The sequence below is a fragment of the Anopheles merus genome, chromosome 3L (assembly GCF_017562075.2).
Source record: "Anopheles merus strain MAF chromosome 3L, AmerM5.1, whole genome shotgun sequence".
Taxonomy (NCBI): Eukaryota; Metazoa; Arthropoda; class Insecta; order Diptera; family Culicidae; genus Anopheles; species Anopheles merus.
Genome location: NC_054085.1, coordinates 7,448,033 through 7,470,258, shown reverse-complemented (window position 1 = coordinate 7,470,258; position 22,226 = coordinate 7,448,033). Strand labels below are relative to the sequence as shown.

General features: G+C 47.2%; 2 protein-coding genes across 5 annotated transcripts in view; one reads left to right on the top strand and one right to left on the bottom strand.

Annotated features, from left to right (window-relative positions):
- Window positions 1–3,296, bottom strand: part of LOC121599376 (probable ATP-dependent RNA helicase DDX46) — a 4,137-nt gene extending 841 nt beyond the window's left edge. The window contains exons 1-4 of one of the 2 annotated variants that reach the window (XM_041927123.1): window positions 3,231–3,290; window positions 3,093–3,102; window positions 2,660–3,013; window positions 1–2,578 (exon numbers count right to left, since the gene is read on the bottom strand). The exon at window positions 1–2,578 is cut by the window's left edge and continues 39 nt beyond it. In XM_041927123.1, coding sequence (XP_041783057.1) covers window positions 1–2,578; window positions 2,660–2,880 — 2,799 coding nt within the window. In that variant the 5' untranslated portion in view covers window positions 2,881–3,013; window positions 3,093–3,102; window positions 3,231–3,290. Of the gene's footprint in view, window positions 2,579–2,659; window positions 3,014–3,092 lie in introns of both variants that reach the window. The other variant, XM_041927122.1, reaches the window with a different exon arrangement.
- Window positions 3,297–3,418: 122 nt separating this feature from the next.
- The window catches only part of LOC121598241 (A-kinase anchor protein 9), a 38,093-nt gene continuing 19,285 nt past the window's right edge, over window positions 3,419–22,226 (top strand). For 2 of the 3 annotated variants that reach the window (XM_041924800.1, XM_041924799.1), the window contains exons 1-6: window positions 3,419–3,731; window positions 10,883–13,909; window positions 13,983–14,126; window positions 14,340–14,726; window positions 20,363–20,488; window positions 20,566–21,789. In XM_041924800.1, the coding sequence (XP_041780734.1) occupies window positions 3,648–3,731; window positions 10,883–13,909; window positions 13,983–14,126; window positions 14,340–14,726; window positions 20,363–20,488; window positions 20,566–21,789 (4,992 nt within the window). In that variant the 5' untranslated portion in view covers window positions 3,419–3,647. The remainder of the gene's footprint in view (window positions 3,732–10,882; window positions 13,910–13,982; window positions 14,127–14,339; window positions 14,727–20,362; window positions 20,489–20,565; window positions 21,790–22,226) is intronic. The other variant, XM_041924801.1, reaches the window with a different exon arrangement.

Sequence of the window (22,226 nt, the reverse complement as noted above, 5' to 3'; positions counted from 1 at the left end):
GTTGATCTCTAGCTCTTCCTCATACTTGCGGAACACTTGCTCATTCGTTTCCACCACCGGTTCCTCTTCGTCCTTCGGTTGATAGTTGAGCTTGTTATTAAGCTTGGCTGCCAACTGCTCCGCGACCGTTTTGGCGGCAATCAACTGCTGCGTGTTGGCACCCTTCAGTATTGCTTCTGCGGCCTGCTGTGTCGCACCCTTCGAATCCGTGCCCAGCGTCTTCTGCAGATTAATCTTCGATGCCAACCGCTTGGCCAGTTCGAGCTTGTCCGAGTGCGTCACACTCGGTACCGGGGGAGCCGGTGCCGGCGGTGGATTATTCTGCTGCTCGTGTTTATTGCTGGCAGGTGGCTCAACCTCCTTCACAATGCGCTTCGTTGCGAACATGTTTTCGATCTGCTGATCAATGTCCTGCTCGAGATCTTCCTCATCGTCCGAATCCTGCAATCCTAGGGCAGCCTTTTGCATCTTCTTGCGTTCGTTTACAGCGGCCGCTTCCTGGGCATCAAACTTGAACCCTTTGCCACTGAAGCCACCGCCGGTGTGGACCTTCTTGCCCTCTGCCTCCTGTGCTGCTTTGTACGTGTCCCAGAGGTTCCGCAAATCCTCCGGCACTGTGCCACCGGACAGCTCGAGAGCACGAATAATGTCACCGGAGTAGCGTCCCTGCTCGGGCGTAAGGAATGTCCACGCGAATCCTTTTGCCCCTGCACGTCCCGTCCGGCCACAGCGATGCACGTAGTCTTCGTAGTGATTCGGACAGTCATAGTTAACGACCAGGATGAGCTGCTTCACATCTAACCCGCGAGCGGCAACTGAGGTAGCGATCAATAGTTTTACACGGCCCTGCTTAAAATCTACCATGGTCGAGTCCCGATCGAACTGATCAATACCGCCGTGCAAGCTCATGCACGGATAGGACGCCTTCATCAGATCCTTCAACAGGCTGTCGGCATTTTCCTGCTTATCGACAAACACGATGATACTACCCTGCTCCTGGTAAATTCCGAGCAGTTCGAGCAGTTTGAAAAACTTGGCCTCATCATCCAGCACAACCACGTGCTGCTCCACATCCTTACAGACGACCGATCGGCCACCGACCTGCACCTCGATCGGCTTTTTCAGGATCCTTCGTGCAAGCGCCTCCATCTGGCGGGGGAACGTAGCACTAAACATTACCGTCTGCCGATCGGGACGCACGTTATCAATGATGCGCATTACCTGCGGTTCAAAGCCCATGTCGAACATACGGTCCGCCTCGTCCAGCACAACGTACGTAACCCGGCGCAGGTTTGTAACGCGACCCGAATTAGCCGCCAGCATGTCAATCATACGGCCCGGCGTACAGACGATAATCTCTGCGCCCCGCTTCAGCTCCGCTATCTGCTCCGATATGCCCGTGCCACCATACACGCAAGCCGTCCGGAGGTTCAAGGATTTAGAAAACTTCTTAATATCCTTTCCGATCTGCATGCATAGCTCCCGCGTCGGCGTCATTATGATAGCGATCGGTCCATCCCCGTCCTCTAACGGCGGCTGATCGAGAAGGTGCCGGAACATGGGCAAAATGAAGGCAAGAGTTTTTCCGCTGCCCGTTTTTGCGATGCCGATCAGATCCCGACCGGACATGATGGCCGGTATGGCCTGGCACTGGATCGGTGTGGGCTTCTCGAACCCGAGCTTACGCAGCACCTCGAACTCCTTCCTCGACACGCCGCAGTGGGCCCATGTTTTGATCGGTTTCGGGCACCCCTTGCCCTTGACCGCAATGCCCTCCAGCTCCTTCTTGTACGCGTCGATCTCCGTCTGTGTCATGCGCGCAATTTCCGGCACCTCCACGTAGAACGACTTCCGGAAGGGCATATAGTTGATGCCGGAATGGTCTATTTTCGCCAGCTCCTTCTTCTGCTTGTTGGCCAGATTCGCCGCCGTGTCTTTAATGTCCTCCTGCTCCTCCTCCGACGAGTACTCCAGCCCGTCCTGGTTCTGCTCGATCAGTTCGCCCTTTTTCGTTTCCTGCTTCTGCTTGGCCACGCCGGTGATGATCGTAACGCCACTGTTCGACGCTTTACCGTCCGTTTTGGGCAGCGGGTTGGACAGTTTGTTCACTTTGCGCACCTCCTCATTGACCTCCTTCATGAACGCGTCCAGCGGATCGATCTCTTCCTCCTCCTCGGCCGCTCCGTCCGCCTTATCCTTTGCGTCCTCCGTTTCGTCGTCTTCCTCGTCGTCCTCGAGGCTCCACTTTTTCGCACCGGACACCGAGACGGGCACGATCGTGGGCAGCGGTTTCTTAATTTCCTGCTCCTTTTTGTTGCGTTCCGCCCGCCACCGTTCGATCCGCTCCCGGCGCTTCGTCATCTCCTGCTCCAGGCGACGCTGCTCCTCCTCCTTGTCCATCGGTGCCACCGGCACCTCGTACACCTCTTCCTTGGGCCGCTCCCGGAATACCTTTTTCTCTTCGGCCAACTTTTCTACCACCACTACCGTCGGAGGGAGCAGAGGCGGGGGTGCCATCATCCCCGGGGGCATCTGGTCAAACTTGGACTGTTTGCCGCTGCTGCTAACGCTTTGGGCACTGATTTGGGGAAAAGGGACGCACAAATTGTTGTGATAAAATGGTAAAATACTTTAATAGTTGCTTTCTGGTTCAACTTACTACTTGGTTGCCTGCTCCCGTAGCTTTTCCCTCTCCTTCTCCCGTTCCCGCTTGCGGGCAGCTTCCTTCTCACGTTCCTTTTCCAGCTCGCGGTCTCGTTCCTTCTCCCGCTCCCACAGTTCCCGTTCACGCTCCCGATGCTCTTCCCGGTGGCGTTCTCGGCGAGCGGCGCTACTACTGCTGCTGCTGCTGCTGCCGCCGCTGCCGGAAATACTTCCCATGCCGGATGCATTCGCACTGCCATTGTTCGCGGACGAACGAGAGGCGCCGGATTTGCTCCGATCGTGACTTCTCGAGCGCTTCTTCTTGCGCTCCGGAGAGTTCGACTTGCTTCGCGACCGACGCCGATCCTTGCTGCAAACGAAAAACACGTACCCCCGCAAGGGTAATCAATATTCGAACCGGCTTCCAAGCGTGGAAAGCTTCAACTTACCCATTTTCTCCTGTACGTGTCATCCGGTCGACGTGTTACGAAAGCGCGATCACCGTCGTAGTGTTAGTAGTAGTAGTAGTAGCAGTGGTTGATAAGTTGGGAAATCTAAACAAAACAATAGAAAATAGAGTTTTTCACCTGATAAAGCGCGATGCTTCCGTCTAGCTCGCGTCTGTTGTTATGGTGTTGTGGCTCGCTAGGAAAATTTCCCCTCACCTGTCAAACAGCCAATTGACAGCCTTCGTTAAACGGTTTTTTCGTCAAACGCTTCGTTAAGTGAGTGCGTTTGACAGCGAGCATAAAATAAACACAACCCCGCACAGGACCAGTTCCAAAACGATGCTCGGAAGGCTGTGTGTGCGGCTCGGCTTGTTGTTTGAAATTATAAGATCTAAATTTTAACATACGGATACAGCGTTTTGTTTTACGCGTTCGGAAGTACGGCGTCTTTGTGTGCGTGTGTGTGTGTGTGTGTGTGTGTGTGTGAAAATCATGTGCTGTGCGGTGGTACAGTGAGTCGTGTTGTGTCGTGTGAAAAGTGTGTACCTGTGTAAAATGAATCGATTGAAGCTGAAACCACTGAAGCTTCCTCGGGAAGCGAACCAAACGACCAGCGGCGGACAGCAGCAGTTGGAAGAGGTAAAGCCGGAGTACAAAACCCTCCGCCTGATCGTACCGTGGAAAGCGGGCCGTGGGTGCAGAATCCATCCAACCATCGGGGGAAGTGGCCGATGAATACATTACGCGTTGGTCATGCAATTGCTCACTCTCGCAGCGAAACCGTCAAAGGTGTACGGAACCGAATGATTGCAACGGATGGGTACGGGCGCGCCCCGTGCTCGACCGGATTGCAGCGAATGTAGAACACACGGGTTCTATTTTAAGCGTATTTCGGAATAGTGTTGCGTTTCTGCGCTAGAGGCAGTACCTTTACGCCGTCCCCGGGGGGCCGTCCCTGTCGCTCGTGACGCGTGTTTGGCGATGAATTTTGCATGGGACACAGCCGTGTGCTGTACGTGTATGTGTGTGCGTGTGTGTGTGTGCGGGTTTGTGCTACTTGTGCCGTTGTCGTTGCACTCTGGGTTTCCTAGGAAACGAAACATCAACAGCGAAAAATGCCAACCTTGCCGTTCCGGAGGGGCAATCCAGAGCAACGGCGATGTCCGGCACTGGCTCGTCGGTACTAAAGCACGATCGATAGAAAGTAGTTGCGGTTCAGTGGACACCTTTTTCTGACCGGTCTGTGAATGGGCCAGAAATCGCAGAAATGAAGTCAACCAGGGCTCCCGCTACCCTACGGGAGGAGGGCTGTCCATGCACTAATGGTTCGCATCGCGATCTTTGCGATAACATCAAAACCTATCCCGCCGCAAAAAAAGACGATGCCCCTTGTGAAAGCAAACTATCGGTACACGGCGAATCTTTCCGCACCTGCACCGTCGGATGCGATTTATGCCACAATTAACCAGCACACGGTGTGGAAATGGTTGGAATTGGTAACATCCCGCCCCGACCGGGAAGGGGAAGACTCCGCTCAACTCGTTGATCGATGATCGCTACTTGTCGCCGACACATATGAACCGTTCTCCCACTGTCGAATTGACCGGAGTGGCGCAATGGTGACCCTGCCATGTCTCCCCCAAACGCCACCACGCCAAGAATGCTGTCCGATGGATGTTGCGTTTAATTGTTTTCATTGCTTCCGTTCGACACATCAGAAGACCAACTGTCCGGGTGTTGATTTCGTTCGCGCGGGTTTTGGTGGGGTGCAGAAGAGGACGGACGGTGTACACCAAACAGCAAACATCTGACAAACACAAACAACAACAAAGCTAGCAAAAGCCAGACCATTTCCATCCGGCACAGAGCGCGTAGTAGTGGGCCGCGAGTCGTATCGACCGACACGATATAGATCTCGTTCGGATTACACTAATTATGTTCGAGGTGTCAAGCATTCGTCCACTAGGTATGCCACAGACACCCGAAGGGCATAAAAAGACTGTGTGGCTATGTGTGTTTGTTGCCTTTTCCTTTGACGAAGCAAATTCCCCAAGCGCCACAGCTTCGGTGTAATATTTCTTTCCGAACGCATCCGCCCGTACTGCGCGTTTTCCATGCTGTGAGTCTGCGGTTGAAACGAGCTCGCCCTTTTTTGAACGTTTGTTGGAAGAAGACGGTACACGGTCGTGTTGTTTGACTCGATTCACCTAACGCTACCAAAACGGGAACAGGGGGGAGTGGGGGGGGGGGCGGTGTTAGAATCCCTTCGAGCGGTAGAATGTTACAACGTTCGTTCTACCGGAACCAAAACGCACCCATTCATCCATCCATCCATCCAGCCAGTATTCCAGCCAGTATTGCCTCATCCACCGGGCAACTGCGGTTAGTTCTACTGCACACTGAATGGAACGATGAAACGAGGCGTTCGTTTTCTCCCCCAGCACCTTCAAGTGGATGCTGTTTTACAAGTAAATAAACAACGTTGCATTAGTTTCTTTTGGACTACGCAAGCAAACACCAGTCCTGAAGGAAAGTAGGAGGATGAAGGGTAACGGAAGGTTCGGAGTGACGGGAGCAAAACACCCCAAATATGCTGGTGGAGGAGGACGCTCCGGAAAATTGACTTTAATTTTCCACAAAGAAAAAAATCCATGCGATGCTCGCTGCGGTTCATGAGGTATTGGTACGTTTATGGCAAGGCGGAGCAATAAGGACATGATTTCTATAAGATATTTGAAATCATGAACTTCAAATATCATATCATGAATTTGGTAGGTCGTATGATTTCCTGATTGTATGACTGGACTGGGACAAGACTGCCATAGGACCATGTGTGCCACCAAGCTTTTAACTTTAGTAAAATGATCGAAAGGGGCGGTCCCGAGGTACAGTCGTCAACTCGAACGGCTCAATAACATGCCCGGAATGGACGGTCCATTAGTAGTAAGGACTGACTATAGGGCTACGTGGTATTGAATAAAGTCTTGAAAGCCTGTTATAGGCCGGCATGTCCCCGTAGGACATTTACGCCAAATAGAAGAAGAAGAATGACCGATTGAGTATACAGATTGGTTCATTCCAAGGACTTTAGAACACTGTATCGAATTTCATATTTAATATTTAAAGGTTGATTTTTATTTTTTTTTCTGTATTTTCATTCTGGAATTCAGCTTTAATTTAAAAGAAATGTGTTCTTTCCATGATAAAGAACGCACAATCTGATTTTGTCAAACTGATATTTGTTATCACAAGCAGATATGGCATACTTACGGTGGCATACTTGTCCCAAATTGTACTAATAAATTCGAAACCTGACCAAGAGTGTCTGCTATAAAAGAGGAAACATGATCATGCAGTAGACGAGCAAGGTAGGGGTAAACGGGGCAAAATTAGCATGCGGGGCAAAATAGGCAACCTTTATTTAATCATTATTTCACAGCAACGATAAATTCCAATGATCACATTGTATTCTTTGGAGTGTTCTATTCACACAATGTAAGTTTTACAACCCGTAATTAAAAAATAATCAAGAAAAATACAAAATAGGATTTAGTAGCATATTGATATAATTTTTACCATATAAAAGCTTTACCAAAATAAGCTTAAAGCAATGTCAAAGGGATTCATGGATGTTTGAAATGGTATATTTTTAAAGATATGATATACAATTTGTCTGAAGAAAGCAAGGCAATTGAATGTTTAGTTTTATTAATGTTACAAAAAATTTAAAAATGCTTTCCATGGGGCAAAACGGATAGTTATGCTTGGGTTAAAATGGAAATTGGGGTAAAATATCCTAAGTCGACTGAAATCATATATTTTTTTATTAAAATTGATGGGTTTAACATTAATTAAAACAGAAAAACTGTATATTGCTTTAGCAGTATTCGTAAAAAAAAATTTGTTTCTGTTGACCCTAAAATTTATATTTATATTTTTAATTTAATTTAATATTTGCTAAATAAGTACAATTGGCTCCACGAACTGTTAAATAAAACAAATCGTATGACTCGTTAACAGGCTGTTGATAAAATATTCCGGAGTTAAGGAAATCAAGTACATTCTGAACAAAGTTGAATTATTGTTGTTTTGTTTCTTTTATTTCTTTTATATTTTTCTAAATGATTCTTAACCGTATTACTTTTATCGAGAGTTTTAAATGAAAAAAATCTTCAGCATGCCCAGTTTGCTTCGCGCTCCCATGCATTTAAGATCGAAAAAATGAGTAAAATATTGCTCGTATGCATCACAGCAGTAACGCATTCATTCTTTAGTGTAGGATGTGTCGATCTTGTGTCTGAGCTGCAGTGCATGTGTGGCGGCTATCTGTATGTCTTTTAAATCGTCGCAGATGTTTAACACAATCGGTGCATTTGAACATGATTTTTTCACGGTAACAAGTTGGACCATAGTGGCATCAAGTCAGTGTTGTGAGAAATGGAGACATTGAATGGCTCTTTTTTTAAATTTGGATCATAGTTGAGGGCATCAAAAAAGACGACATACTATTTATACAATTTTACATTATAATACAATAAGTTTTAAAAGGTATTAAAAACTAAGCAAAAAATCTCAATAAATGCTAACAAATAAAAATTGATTGATTGAATCATTTTTGAGGTAAAAAAGATAAAGTTCTTCCCAAGTATTAAGAGCATCTTCCTTAGCTTGTATCAATTTATATGACGTATGGTGACAAAATAATTACACTGGAAACCTTACACCGGCACACACATACGCGTTCGCTGCCTCTTTTCATGCGATCATACGGCGTGTGAACTAAAAATACATAAGAACTCTCAAGCTCAGGCATCTGATCGTCAAGGGGGATAATGTTCCATAGAGGTAGGTTGCAAGTGGATATCGTTACCATTCGGAAAGGGAAGCTGGTGTGTGCGTGTGTGTGTGTGCAAATGTCGCACTCTAAGTCCACACTCCTCCCTTCCGTCTTACTTTTCCGAAAAGCGATAGCGACGATCGAAGCGGTTCGTTGGAATTTGAAATGGAAGATTAATAGCCCGGTTGATTTTATGTTACGGCGGTGGCGGCAGTTTTTATGCGCTAGACGAGTCGGGAAGACCCTTGAGGGTAGGGTGGAATTTGAGGTAGGGGAAGTTTAACTTCCGAGTGGTAGATGATGTCTCAAGTGAGATTGGATTTATGAAGTGGCGATAAAAATAAATGATCCAATCATTTTCGGTAGAAGTAGATCATTTTCATTCATCGATCTGTACTGGTCGTAAAGTGGTGGCCAGAATAAAAACGAAACCAATGCAACACGGGATCGGTAACTGATCATTCTTTTGGCGTTTTATATTTATACCTTGTCTGCTTTGTAATGTTTTATGTTTGCTTTTTTCAGTATTTCCAGATGTTCATTTCCTGAAGAAATCAAGAGGAATGACGTTACTTTTTTCTTTCGCTGTGCGTCTGGAAGTGTCACGCTCTAGTGTTTGTCATAGCCGTTTGAACAATCAAATTCCAACACACAAACACACCAATCTACTACTGCCCCCTTGGTAGTGTGGCCCGAACAAACATCAGCCACAAACATCGATTCGACACCGAAAATTTCGTTCGTTTGCGCGCTCGTTCGGTTTAGATTTGCCATCGAAGCACATGGAGACCGACGAAGCCGCGGATCGCGACTACACACTCAGTACGTTCGTGTGTTTTGTGTCGAAAGGGTCGAAGACGACGTGTCACACCAGTATCGTCGTAGGGCGAGCTAAAACTAGTCAGTGGCCGGTGATACTTTTACAATAGAAGCAATTGTAGGACATCTCTGTCCCGATGCGCGGCTTATCTGCATTAAGTACGAAATCTCTAGCTTTTGGCAGTTCTCTTTTGCTTTAGGTAATGTATCGGAAGTCAAAAAACACGTCGATTGATTGCTTTCGAATGTGCCGAAACGGAAAGGGTGTTTCGACCAATCTTTGTTCAGCTTACGTAGGCGTTTGAAAATGTGTGTTCATGCCGTACGGTATGTTTTTATTGTTGCTTGAGACACATTTTTCAGTGTCAGGGAGGACTCAGTGTAAAGGGTTAAGAAATCATTCACTAGTGGACATTCTCGTTGCTTGATGGATTGGTGTATTTTGTAAAACATCTTAACCACCTCCTACTCTATTCGTGATCGTGTTTGTGCGTGTGTGTTAAGTCGTCTTTTCTTACGCTATTAGAATTCATATTGCGTGGATTTGAGAAATAGTTGTCCCTTAAAATAGACAAAATTATGTGTAAAATCGTATTTTGAATGAAAAGCTATAATAAAAGAGTATGATCGATGGCGCACCCCCTGAGCAAACCCGTCCCGGGAGATTCGGGGGTCCCTGAATCAACGAATGCACCAACCAACCAATGTTAGCGACGGCCGCCTAGTGCACAAATGCAGTTCTAAAATTAAGCAAATCTCGCCGTAATCGACATGGTTGTTGCTTTCCTTTGCAGTGTTTTCTTTGTGCGTTTGTAGTATTGTTTTGTTGTTGTTTTTACCCTCCTAATCGGAATGCGTGTTTCGGAAACGGCATACGCCACAATGCATTATTTTGAGTTGTGAGTGATGGTTTAAAAGGCATATAAATTAGTGCACCAATACTTATGCACAGATGGTGTTATTGAATGCAGTTTTCTGTGTCAGACTGTCGCTTTCTGTGTAGCAAATATAGAAAATTAAACCTAAAATACTCTCCATTTTTGAGAATCTGTCACGATCGCACATATCTTGAAGGCACGTAATACCACTTACCTCACGATGATAGAATCACAGAGTTAACTACACTGTCCTTCCCACTGGGTTATTGGTTACTGCTCTCTGCTATGATGATAATGGGCTCATCTTTCAATGCCCCATCCTCACTTGGAAGTGAACTACGACACGAGTCGTCGCGCCCTTTGTTTCATCGCTTACATATCGATCAAACAACTGCTGCTGTCTTCGTAGGAAGCGAACCCCGGAATGTTGCTAAAGATAGTTAAAGTTGGGCACATAAAACGCAAAGCTGATGAAAAATTGCAACTTTTAGCCCCAAAAGAGGGGTACCATCGTTTGGGTTCGGCGGGAAACAGAGGCAAACAAGCGAAGGAGCGCTTATTGGGGAAGTAAACATTGTTTATGGTTCTTACCTGCTACTGTTGCGACCGTGTCCTTTCGGTACGAAATCGCATGTTCAAAGTCGATCCTTTCCCCCCTTTATGCTTTGTTGTAGATATTGGAAAGGATTTCAGTTTGCGTGTTCGGTTTGCTTCCTCCCTATCGCCTCCATCGCCTTAAGGTATCTGATTTTAGAAGCCAATTTTTAACAGTGACTTAGTTCCATTGACCCAAATACGAAGTGTAGGGGATGTATTAAAAGTTTTCCGTTAGGGTTTGCAGAAAACGGTCTTTTCGAATGACAGTAGTTTGATATTTAAAAGTGGTAATCATGCTTCCATTCGTTAAATAAGTTTTTTGAAGTTTTTAGGTGTTTTTTTCGCTATTGATTTTCAAAATTTCATGAACAGAATTTGCACTGATCCAGTGACGAACTTTCGTGTCATTGCGTCTTGTATGTTGGCTGAATAATTCTTTAAATTCAGGTCAGACCATGTGCTCCAGAAAAATAAACCAGCTGACGCTAATATGCAAAAATGTACGACGAATCGACGAATGTACGACGAAAAATGACCCTTCGAATCGACCTTTGCTCCCTAAATATTTGCAATAGCCGCTGTGCGACAACTTTGAACTGCTCGTTGAATAACCTTTGCTAATACCGCTTTTTTGCTTTCCTTTTCCGGTACATATCCAGGGTCACCAAGGACCTGCAGCTAAGAAAGCCTTTGCCACCGGTGTCACCAGCGGGAATAGCATCGGCTCGGCAGGGAGTGCCAGTGCCAGTAAATCAACGTCCAGCTACGGCAGCCGCAAGGAATCGTCGGTACGGTTTCGGCTCGAGGACGAGCTGCTCGGCAGTGGCAGCGAGCTCAGCGGAGAAGGCAGTGCCAGCGCAAGCATATCAGAAAGCCTCAGCGCGAACGACAATCATGACGACGATAGTTTAGAGATTATGGAAGAAATAGTAGTGCCGCCGGTAGACAACGACCACGACGACGACGATGATGACGAGCAGGCGAAAGTGGCCGAAATCAGTAGTGCTAGTGTGCCGATCGACGGCAACAGTGACGATAGTAGTAGCTCCAGGAGTGCGGAAGTGATTGCGTTGAATCGTTCGAAGAAGAAAGGTTCGATTGGTAGTGCCGTTGCCGATCGGAAGCGACAGTTGTTCGATATCGGTGAGGACGAAGACTTTTTGCCCCGCAGTGCAGAACGGCCGCCGAGTGGTGGTAGTGGTAGTGGTTTGTTCGACATCGATCGGTTGCAGCTGTCCGGGGACGAAATTGCACAACATTTTCAAACGACAGTTGAAAGTGACCGGAGCGAGAAAGAGGACAGCCCGTTCCGTGATCGTCCGAAATCGTCCGAAAACGAAGAGTACGAAGATTCTTTCGGACAGGGTGGGGAGGGTGAAAGTTCCGTAGGTGAACGGGCCAGCGGGAAAGGAAAAAGCTCGAAACGCCCAGTGGAGCTAGTGCATGTGCATCACGCGAAGGAACTATCGCCGCTTAAAGAGGACGACGTGCTAATAAATGATAGCAAGGTGAACTTGAACGCACTCAAGCAACGGAACCAGCCTATCGTGCAAAAGGGTGGAATAAGGCTTGAAGAAAAGGCTCGAAACCAGAAACCATCGAAAGTCATGGCGGAAGAGAGCAATAACAACAGTCAGGATAATAGTCTGAATACGACGAACGACATTTCCGACCTCGCTCCGGACACCGAGAGCGAGCGGGTGGGAAGCGTCGAACTGGACGCGTCCAGCGGTTCGGTGGCACGACAGGGAAAACTTTCCGCCGACTACCGAAGTCGTAGCGTTCCCGATGGCATAGGTGCTGGCAAGGGTAGTGGTGCCGGCGGTCCATCTGGGGCTGGTTTTACGAGCTTAGGGCCGATGAAGATGTCGGAGGCGATGAGCGTCCGGCTGTCGAACGAAGCGTCCGGTAGTTCGTCTTCCGGTGGGAGCGGCATATCGGAAGATTTACGCGAGCGTATACTAACCACGAGCAAATCGTTCGAGGAGGTCAAGGCGCAAGGTGTCGCAGCGATAGAAGTGCTGGAAGATAAGACCGAACGACCGGGCGGAGAGCTGGCGAAACCGATGGAACGTGTACCGGTCGATCAAAAGGAAGCGCTAGAAGACATTTCCGAGGAATCGGAGCATACAGTTGGAGGTGGTGGTGGTGGTGGTAACTCATCAAACACGGACGACGAACAGCAAAGGATAATGGGAGTGAAGGTGACGAGCCGGCAGCAGGAGGGCGCTAGTCCCGTGCCTGGGAATCTCATCGAACGAGGCAAAGAGATGCGCTCCATTCTCGAGGAGAAGCTGCTACAGAAGCAGCACAGTGTGGTAGGCAGCACGATCTACGAGGATAATAAGGAAAATATTCCCGAAGGAGGCTCGCTAAAGGCGGGACCGGAATTCGACAGCGTCATCAGCCTGAAGATGTTCCAAACGATGGAGAACGAGATACGCAAACTACACGAAATCATCGCCACGAAGGATGTGCTATTGAATGCGTACGGCGGACGCAAGGAGGGCGGCACGGCACAGGGGAAGGAAACGAACTCGTGCAATAGTCGTGCGGAATCGTTGCGCGAGCAGTTACCATGCCGATCGCACAACAGTGACTCGATCAGCATGGCCACCAACTCGACCGAGTATCGGCCGGTGGGTGAGCTGGCGGACATGGCCGGTACGTCCGGTGCGGAGAAGGATCTGTACGGGAAAATAATGGAGCGCAACCAGTGGATCGAGCTGCTGGCGGACAAGCTGAAGGAATCGCTGCAGGAACGCAACCAGCTGCAGTCGGAGGGCGAAAAGCTGGCGGCGGAAGTGACGCAGCTGAAGAAACAGCTAGCCGAAACGGTGGAGAGCATGAAGCTGAAGGCACAGAGCACCAGCTGGGCCGGTGTGCGGCCGCCAGACCAGGAAAGCACCAGCGGTGGAGGCGGTCAACGCATCTCGGAAATATCGATCGATCTCGTGAGCGAAACCGAGGATGGTGGGCTGTCGGATTTTCCCGACCTCTATGACGATCCACCGCTAGGGGCCACCGAGCGACTGCTTGAGCCGCCCGGGTGTAGCGATCTTTCCGAGCTCAACCCAATGCACATTCCGCTGAAGATTTCGAAACAGCTAGAACAGTTCCGCCGCTACCTGGCGCCCGACGAGGTGCGGCTGTTCAACATGGTCCAGGGGAAGTTTGATGATTTTCTTACGCAAGAGCTCGATAAAGTGCGTGACGGTGGGGAAACGGAAAATCGCGTGCTGCGGGAGCAGCTGCAGATAGAGCGGGCAGAGAAGGAGCAGGAAGTGAATCGGCTCAGACAGATGCTGGGAAGCGTAAAGGCCGGTTCGATTGAGATTGTCGCTTTGCGCACCGAGCTGGAGGCACGCCACACGCAAGAGATGGCAGATCTGCGCACGTACTTCGAGAAGAAGGTGGTCGACCTGGAGAAACAGTACTCGGAGGAGGTGTTTTCGCAGCAAAGTCGTCGCCTGTCGAACGATGATACGGCATCGGAAATATCGGGCGCAGAAGAGTTCCCGGAAGAAAACGGAGGCTACCAGTCGAAGCACACGAGCCCGCGCCGGAAGCACAAGGAGGGCATCTATCTGAGCCCAACCCACCGGAAGATAACGCCAACAACGATCGATGCAACGGACGCGAGCGCGGACGAAGTTCTTGTGGTGGAAATTATCGAGGAACAGGAGGTATGAAGGAGTTAATTGAGCTGTTGATTAAATTAAAGTGTTGTTGATTTTCATTTGTATTTTTTTCTTAAAGCACCGTCACCTGTCGGCGGAAGAGGTTCGTGAATTTTACCAAAGTAAAATCAAGGAACTGAACGCACAGCACGAACGAGTCTTTGCAAATCTGCGAGGGAAACTGAAAGCGTACGAAGCCAAAGAGCAGGAGAAACACGTGCTGGTAAGTGCTTATGCAGTAATTTAGTTCGATTTGCATGATCCTAGTCCGTACACCTAATGTTGCATGATTGTTGCCATTAACTACCCGCTCATCCTTGTGCCGAGTTTAGTTACAAGCACAATCAACTCTTCCTCCACAAACCATACACATAACCTCCCTCTTAGTTCATGTAGTTACTCATTGTGTGTTGAAACCTTCTTCATCATTCTTCAGTCTAATCAAACGGCATCCACCTCCTCCGTTGTGAAGGATCACTGCTCACCAATGCTAACAAATGAACCACAACCACCGCCAACACCACCACCTAAGCCATCGGCCGATCGTCGTCCCCCATCACCCACCGACACCTCGAACGCGGCAAACATTCATGCCGGTGACGCACCGCTAACTAACCTCTGCTCATCCGATACTAACAAGATTGTGCAGGAGCGGCCCGAACAGGTGCTCGGATCGATCCGGCTGCAAACGCCAACGTCTGTGGGAGAGTTGGGATCGGACAGTGATCTGCAGGAGATCATTGCCGGGTACGAGCGACGGCTGCAAGAGCAGGTAGCACTCGCCCGGCAAGATGTGTTGAAGGAGCTGGAAGTGCAAATACAGGTAAGTGGCAAGGCCCGGCACGGAAAGGAACGGTTTCGCTGTTGATTTACCCGTGGTGGTATTGCATGCAAGCATGAAAACCCGTTCGTTGTATGCAACTAACATTGCCCTGCAAGCGATGGATGCAGCGCCATCTGTTGTGTGATAGCGAAAACTGAGATTGGTTCCTGCGAGGTGAATTTCTCGTATGCTTCCATTAACATGTTTTACTTCCATCTTTTGGCTGATATATTATTCATTCAACGTTTTAATGCTCTTCAAACCCTTTTTTATTGTTTTCTTTAGTAATATAACGACTAATTATGTATCAACTTATTAAGTTGGTATAAATAGATAATAATTTATTATTGAAATTATGTATCTTCTGCACGTTTCATGACGTATCCTGTTTTGTTAAATTGGATGGTTACTTTTAACCCTACTGCTCCTTATGATTTATAGGCTCACGGGTAGAGCTCATGAAAACATCAATGCGATAAGCGATAAGCTTCGTTGATGACCAGAAGAGGCATCCTATCAAGGGTACAATAATTGGAACGTACAAATGATGGGAAAAAAGACTGCAACGGAATGAGAGGCAACTCTGGGACCCAGCATATCATTCAGCCTTTCTACAATGTTCAAATAAACGGGAGTTATCGTTTCAAATCTCTTCCCCCTTTTTATTCGCTCACCATTAAACTTATGCTTCTGAGTGCTCTTCGGTTTGGGGGAAATGACACACTCTGGTACAACATTCTCCGCTTGTCGCTTGTGTCGTACTGTGTTGGTGCGTGTTGGTGCGGTCCGGTCGCTCAGGAGAAGGGCACGCACGCGCGAAGAACTTTGCGTTAGAGCGTGAGCACAAGCGTGTGTGGATCGTTCAGTATTTTTAGCTCAATTGCTGCTCGAATGAGAGAACCGTTGGCTGTTTTGTACTTCAGTTGAATTTCAAATTCTAATCAGTGAGGATGGAAATCGAGTGTGTTGAGGATGGAATGACGCAATTGAGGCAGAGTTCGTACATTGATTTGCATTTGGACTGTGTTTGTAGTTTTGGAACGCTTGGCTTTACGCGCCAAAATATTGCTTTTACAATCTTGATGCATTTTTTTCTGTGAAGCGAGCGTTGTGTAGTGAGGTACAACAGTGAATGTAGGCTAATTTCAAATACCTAAACTTATAAAGTGATTTGATGAATGAGAATTCCCCATAGAATGATAATAATGGTAGTGGTTCTAAAGTGAACCGTAGCAGTATTGCCAAAGAGCGGTGACAAAGGCGACCCAGTGTCTCCATCTTGTAAACTGAGTGTAGTACTCTTCGGTGGGAAAGTCTCATTGCGAAGATCGACCTGGTCTGGTGGTATTGCACCGTGCAACGTGTGAAGGGAACAGAACCGTGTCAGAAAAGTAAAACAAAAAGTCATCGTTTCGCGGTGTCCGGTACGCATTGATATTGTGGGCCGATATTAATAGAATTTGTGGCGTGTTTGCAAATATAAAATCCCTTCGCGTGGAGGAAGTGACGACAGACGCAATAGACGTACGCCTGGGTAAGAAGGTAACGATCATCAACGCAGATTAAGTGCGAGGAGGAGGACCTGCGGGCCCTCGGTGGGGTTGTTTTTTTTCGGGCGGGTGCTGCTGCCACAAGCAAAGAAACCATGGGAATAATTTTGTGGCCGATTGTGTTTGTTTGCGCGTATGTGTTTTGGTTAATTCTGTTGACTTCTTCACATGGGAAGAAAGAGCATGTAAAACATATGCTTGACAAATGTTGCAGTACCGCTTATCAACTAAATACGGTGTTGGTTGTGTTATTATCATTTGGTTCACATGTGGGTCAGTTTTGGCGTAGTAAGCGTTTTTAGATTTAATGTGCGCAAGGGGAAACTGGCCGGTCTATGTTGATTTCGAACCAAAACGTTATTAAACCAATTTTTGATACTTTCTTGCTAAGGGTTTCTTTCTTCTTCTTCTTCTTCTTCTTCTTCTTCTTTGGCACAACCCCCCCCCCCCCAGGCAGGATAGTCAGTCCTACGTATGGCGGCACGATCCATTATAGGGGCTTAAACCCATGACGGGCATGTTGTTAAGCCGTACGAATTGACGACTGTACGACGAGACCGGCTTAGAGTGCTAAGTGTTTACCACGATCAAAATTTTGAATTTCAATTTGAAGAAAATTTGGCATTTATCGGTTGTCAACATGTCAACAATCATTCGCATACATACAAAAACCACACACAATCGCATTTTTGAGATGAGAGAATTCGTTCATAATTGTTAGAAAAAATAGAATAGCTGATTGTTGAAACAATTGTTATAAAATCATAATAATTTAAACTCTTTAATACATCAAAAACGATCACACAATGAAATGTTTAGTTATAGGAAGGTTGGTACTCGCGCTGTCAACACAGTGATAGTAGCAAATATGCAAATATACAGACATAAAAATTAACTATTGACCCACATTCATATGCTTATCAGAAAAAATAATTTTTTTTCTGTATCTTAATAACATGAAATCATATGAGTCATTGCGAGCTCTAGTATGTTGGTTTTGATGATTGGGAGTCATTCACTTACTGAATTTAATACGTTTTAATTCATATGTAGAATTATTATCAAAGTATTTGATAACTTATACCTGCCTTATTCGTTTTAATTGGCACAACAACTGTTGCAGCAGGCACAACAACATTGCTCCATGTGTCAGGCTGTGGCAGGAAAACCAAATAATTCCTGATAATTAAATTAAAAAAAAAAATTAAACATGCGCAGATTTTATGTCGATCATAACGAAATACTCTATGATATTTAATTAGTACGAGATTTGATGGATTATTTGTATGTAAAAATTAAACGCTATTAAATCAAGCTATTCCGGCTTTATAGCTATTCCGGCTTTATAGCTATTCCGTTGTATTTTCAAGATCATCTTCCGTGCGTCTATCTAGATGCATCCGGTCCTCTCCGGTGTGATGCACCCGCAGCAGCACATTTGATGGAAGTTAAATTTAAACGTAAACATTTCCGGTGCCTTTGAAATGCACTTGGATGGTTACCCTCCATTTTCCTTGTATTATGCCAAAAATAAACCAACATTTTCCTTCCGTTGCTGCGTGTTTGTGCGCCTTCTTGTGATGCGTATTATCCAGCTTGAATCTTTTATTTTTTGCTGTGTAATTGAATCCTTACCACTGTCTCCCTGTTTTGTGATGCGAGCTCGTGAGTTGACACATTTCTTTCTCTTGCTTGCTTTGTTTTATTTTACGATGGCGCCCTTCTCCATAGACGGAACCAGATTTGGCCCAAATCCGTCAACACGCTTGATGCTACCCCAACATTAAATTAATACTAATGATCGTCGATGGAGGCTGTGTACACACGGGCGGGAAACTGCTTGTCCCCTAGATGATGCTGAAAAGAGGCTTCCGGTTTAGTGAGGAGCTAAAAATAAACCAACAATTACTATCGCCCTTTATTTAGTGTTTGGTTCATAGTAAATTGTAACCGATATGATAACAACATTGAAAACGCCATCAACGTCATCACAACATTGTTGAAACGTTCGTAATTTCAAATGAAACACCCGAGGCAATGCTCTATCCATATCCGTCTCAATTCCGCCCAGTTCGATCCACTTGAAGTGTAGAAAGCTTTTCACCATCAATGTGATTCGCCTCGATTGCAACGACCTGGAGGGATGGAAAATGCGGCACAAAATCGCGCCAACGAAATCGTACTTAAAATATTTTCCTTCCATTATACCCGATGACGGTCGTGTCGGGGTGCTGTTTTGTGTATTTGTGCAATTTGCACGGAGAAACTCATAACAGCTTTTGACGTGTGTATATGGGTATGAAAATGACGATTTTCAGTTGCGTTTGGATTGAACGAGAATGTTATGGCTGATTTTTAATTATTTATTTACGCACAATTTATTTACTTGCAACATCAAGCGACGGTGTTGACAGTTCTCTACTTGTTCTTGCGACTTGATTGCTGTTTATTGTGAATAGAAGTTTTGGTCGTCAACCGTGGAGTTTGTTAGTGAATCGTTGGATATAATAAGCCACCAAAAGACAAACATCCGACTTGCGAGACGATCCGCTTCCTTCGCGGTTTCGCTGTTTGGTTCCGTACCACGAATGCTGGCTCATTTCGTACATAAGAAACGGCCACAGCGTCGAGCAAGCGGCCAGCCAGCCTACACACAAGACTGATCGCACCGCATGCATTAAGGCGACATGGTTGAAATGTTCCCGCGGTATCTGCGCCCGAGTTCGGGGAATGAGTGACGCTTTACATGCCACACTGGGGCTACTTTATTCCGGCATTTGAAACTACGAGATCGAGGGGAGCATCGGAGGGGTGACAAGGGAAGGTTCAGCCACAGAACGCCATAGATCGGCGACGTTTAGATGTATTCTGCAGCCGCGAAACATTAACGATGCGCCCGTTTTTTTTTATCCACAAGCACATCTCAACTTATGCTCAGTTTATGCTGCCTAATGTCGCCGACAGACCCCCGAACGGACCGGGCTGGGGCTGTGGCAGCTTCATGAACGGTTCTGAGAGTGATGGGGATGATGACTTCTACCGACTCCACCATGCAAGGGGCTAAATATAAACCCCGAAAGAACGGCGGCGTGTTCTGCTAGTAGTGGTGCGTTGCAGCTTCAGCTACAAGATGCATTGCAGTTGTTGTTTTTATTTTTACTTTCCCTTCCCCATATTTAAACCCAACCAAAAATTCCTCCGGAGCTGCTGCTGCTGCGCTTGGATTGGGCAGCATGCGCGGGGCATGTTGTGATAGAGATCAATGGCATTGGGTTAGCATAGGCAGAGTGTCTGTGCGTTTGTTCTTTTACAGTCGTATGGAAGGTTGTTATGGTTGCTTCTAGACAAGACAAGACGGGCCCCAAATTGTCATCAATTTCTATCGAAATCGATGAGACTGTTTATACAATACCATGATCATCATCCGCTTAGAATGAATCGATTTTATTGGAGCGTGTTTCGTAGTATTAATTGATTTCAGTCGCCACGAATTAATCAACGCTTGGAGTCGATGGTTATGCTAGCTCAATATGGGAAGAGAAGTTGTAAAGGAAAAGTACTTCTCTATATATGGGTGTTTGTGCACGTGTGAGGAAGGCTCGATAGTTACGACTTTGTTTACATCATTCGAACGGCAATAACCGCTCCTTTTTCACAAACAATAATCTGTATAACATTGAAACACAAGTTGTGGGTTCCGTATGGTAAGGGTGGGAGTTGTCCGAGTAATGTTTTGTTATGCTCAATTTTTCAATTGTGTGTATGTTTTTTATTATTTCTTTGTGTACCACATGAACCACCCTATACGTACACAAAGTGATGCAAAGGGAGGCAAATTGTTAGGGTTCTAACAGCGTTATGGCGTCGTCGATTGGAGGATTATCGACGCCACGTGTGTTCAGTGCCGAGTGGTGTTTTAAACGCTTCCTGAACATAGAAATAATTTGACTTGGATTAGAAGTTTTTTCATAATTTGTTGGCAGAACTGAACGCGAAATTCATTTTTTTCTTCTTATTTATACAATAAAGAAGTTTACATTTTATCCACTTTTAATCCATTACATTTAATGCGTTTTCTCTTTACAGGCTCTTCTCAGTGATAGCTCTTTCGAGGACAGCCATTGGCCACCGGAGCTGGTTTTGCTGCGGGAAAAGTTCACAGCCAAGAGCCAGCTGGAAATCGCTCAACTGCAACTCAAACATGAAGAAGAGGTAAGGCCGCAGTTTTGCTTGGTGTGCGTAAAATCACCAAATCCTAATGCGTCCCCAATCAATCTCCCTACTTCCAGATGGCCCGAATGAGGAACGACTTCGAGAAGCAGCTGCAGCGTAAGCTGAAACGCCACACAACCTTTGACTCTAGCCGGGGGCTCGACAAAATCATTAGCGAGCGCGATAACCTGCGCGAGCTCTCGTCGACGCTGCGCAATGTGGTCGGCGGGCTGGCCAAGTATTTCTCCATCTGCGAGGAGGATCTCAACAGTACGGTGCTGGAGGAGCTGCACCGTTACCAGCAGTTGCAGCAGCAGGCCAATGAATCGCAGCAAACGGTTGACCTGGGCAGTGAGGATGGTCAGACGCACGAACCGTCGGCAGTAGACTGCAGCGCCAACGAAAGTGCACTGAACGTTACGGACGTATCGTTCCTGGCATCATGCAAACTGCTCAAATTCGCTCCCGACGTGTCCGGTATCATATCTATCATTGAGGATCCATCGCTGGTCGAGTACGTGTCGGCAAAGGCGCAGCAGCAGCGTGACGACGGCACGGAGCCGGAAAACATCTCCCTGAACCTGGAAGAGTGTCTGGAACGGTTGCGAGCGGAAGCGCTCAGTCTGCTTGCCCTGTCCGAGCGTATCAAGCAAAAGTCGTCCAGCGGTACCACCACGAAAGAAGACGAGTCGGATCGGGTGTCCGAGAAGAATGACAGCTGCGAGGAGGAAGATGGTTTGAAACGGCGCGGTAAAACGCTCGAAAGTGCTCGCTCGTTCGATGAGAACATTGGGCGACTACAGGATGGACCGGACCGACCGGGCGATGCGAAATCGAACGGTGCGCACGGCTGCCGTAGCCTTCCGATCGATCTGGCCGGATTGCAGCTAAACGGGGAGCTGAACATGCAGCTGCACGAGCTGAAGAATCGACTGCTCAAGTCGGAAGACGAGCGCAAACTGCTCGAATCGGAGCTGGCCGAAGCGCGCAGCAAGCAGAGCAGTCTCGTGAGCGAGCTGTCGGAAACGAAGCAGCATCTGCTCGAGCTGAACAGCCAGCGGGTCGAGTTTAGCGAAGGCTACGGGACGAATGCGCTACTGCCGACGGCGCAGCGTGTGAACAACTCGTTCGTGGAGTTGCAGGAGCGTGCGAAGGTGCTGCTGGGCAGTACCACCGGTGCGGGGGCAGATCAAACGATCGAGGACAGTTCGATGCTGCTGCAGCTGGTGGAAGACTTCTGCCGGGAAGGGGAACGCTACCTGGAGGATGGCAAGCGGGACCGGATGGATTTGCAATTGCAGGTATGGTTTGTATGGGGAGGCACCATTAATGTTTTGAAATCAGCATCCGGTTCATTTGTTTGAACTCATTCACGCCTTACAGTGGAGCAGAGAATGCTCCGAGAATGTCGCAATAATCAAGCAAATGGATCGTGTTAAGGCAAAAGTGTTGCTCTTGCTGTCTCTAACATAGATTATATTTATGCAAGCGTACGCACAAGCATGTGTGAACAACATTTCACCTTTGGGCGGATGAAAATGTTGCCCTAGATACGTCGGAACCTATCGATTCTCTTTGGATTGCCAGCAGATTGAAGGCATATGGGTTGGGGTTTAACACAAGGGCTTCCTGGACGAGCGTTAGTCAAGAGGGGCTGTTTCGCTTACCAAGTTTAATGAAAACTGTCATCAGCACTTGAGCTTTACATGAATAGCAATCTTTTCACCTCAACATTGTA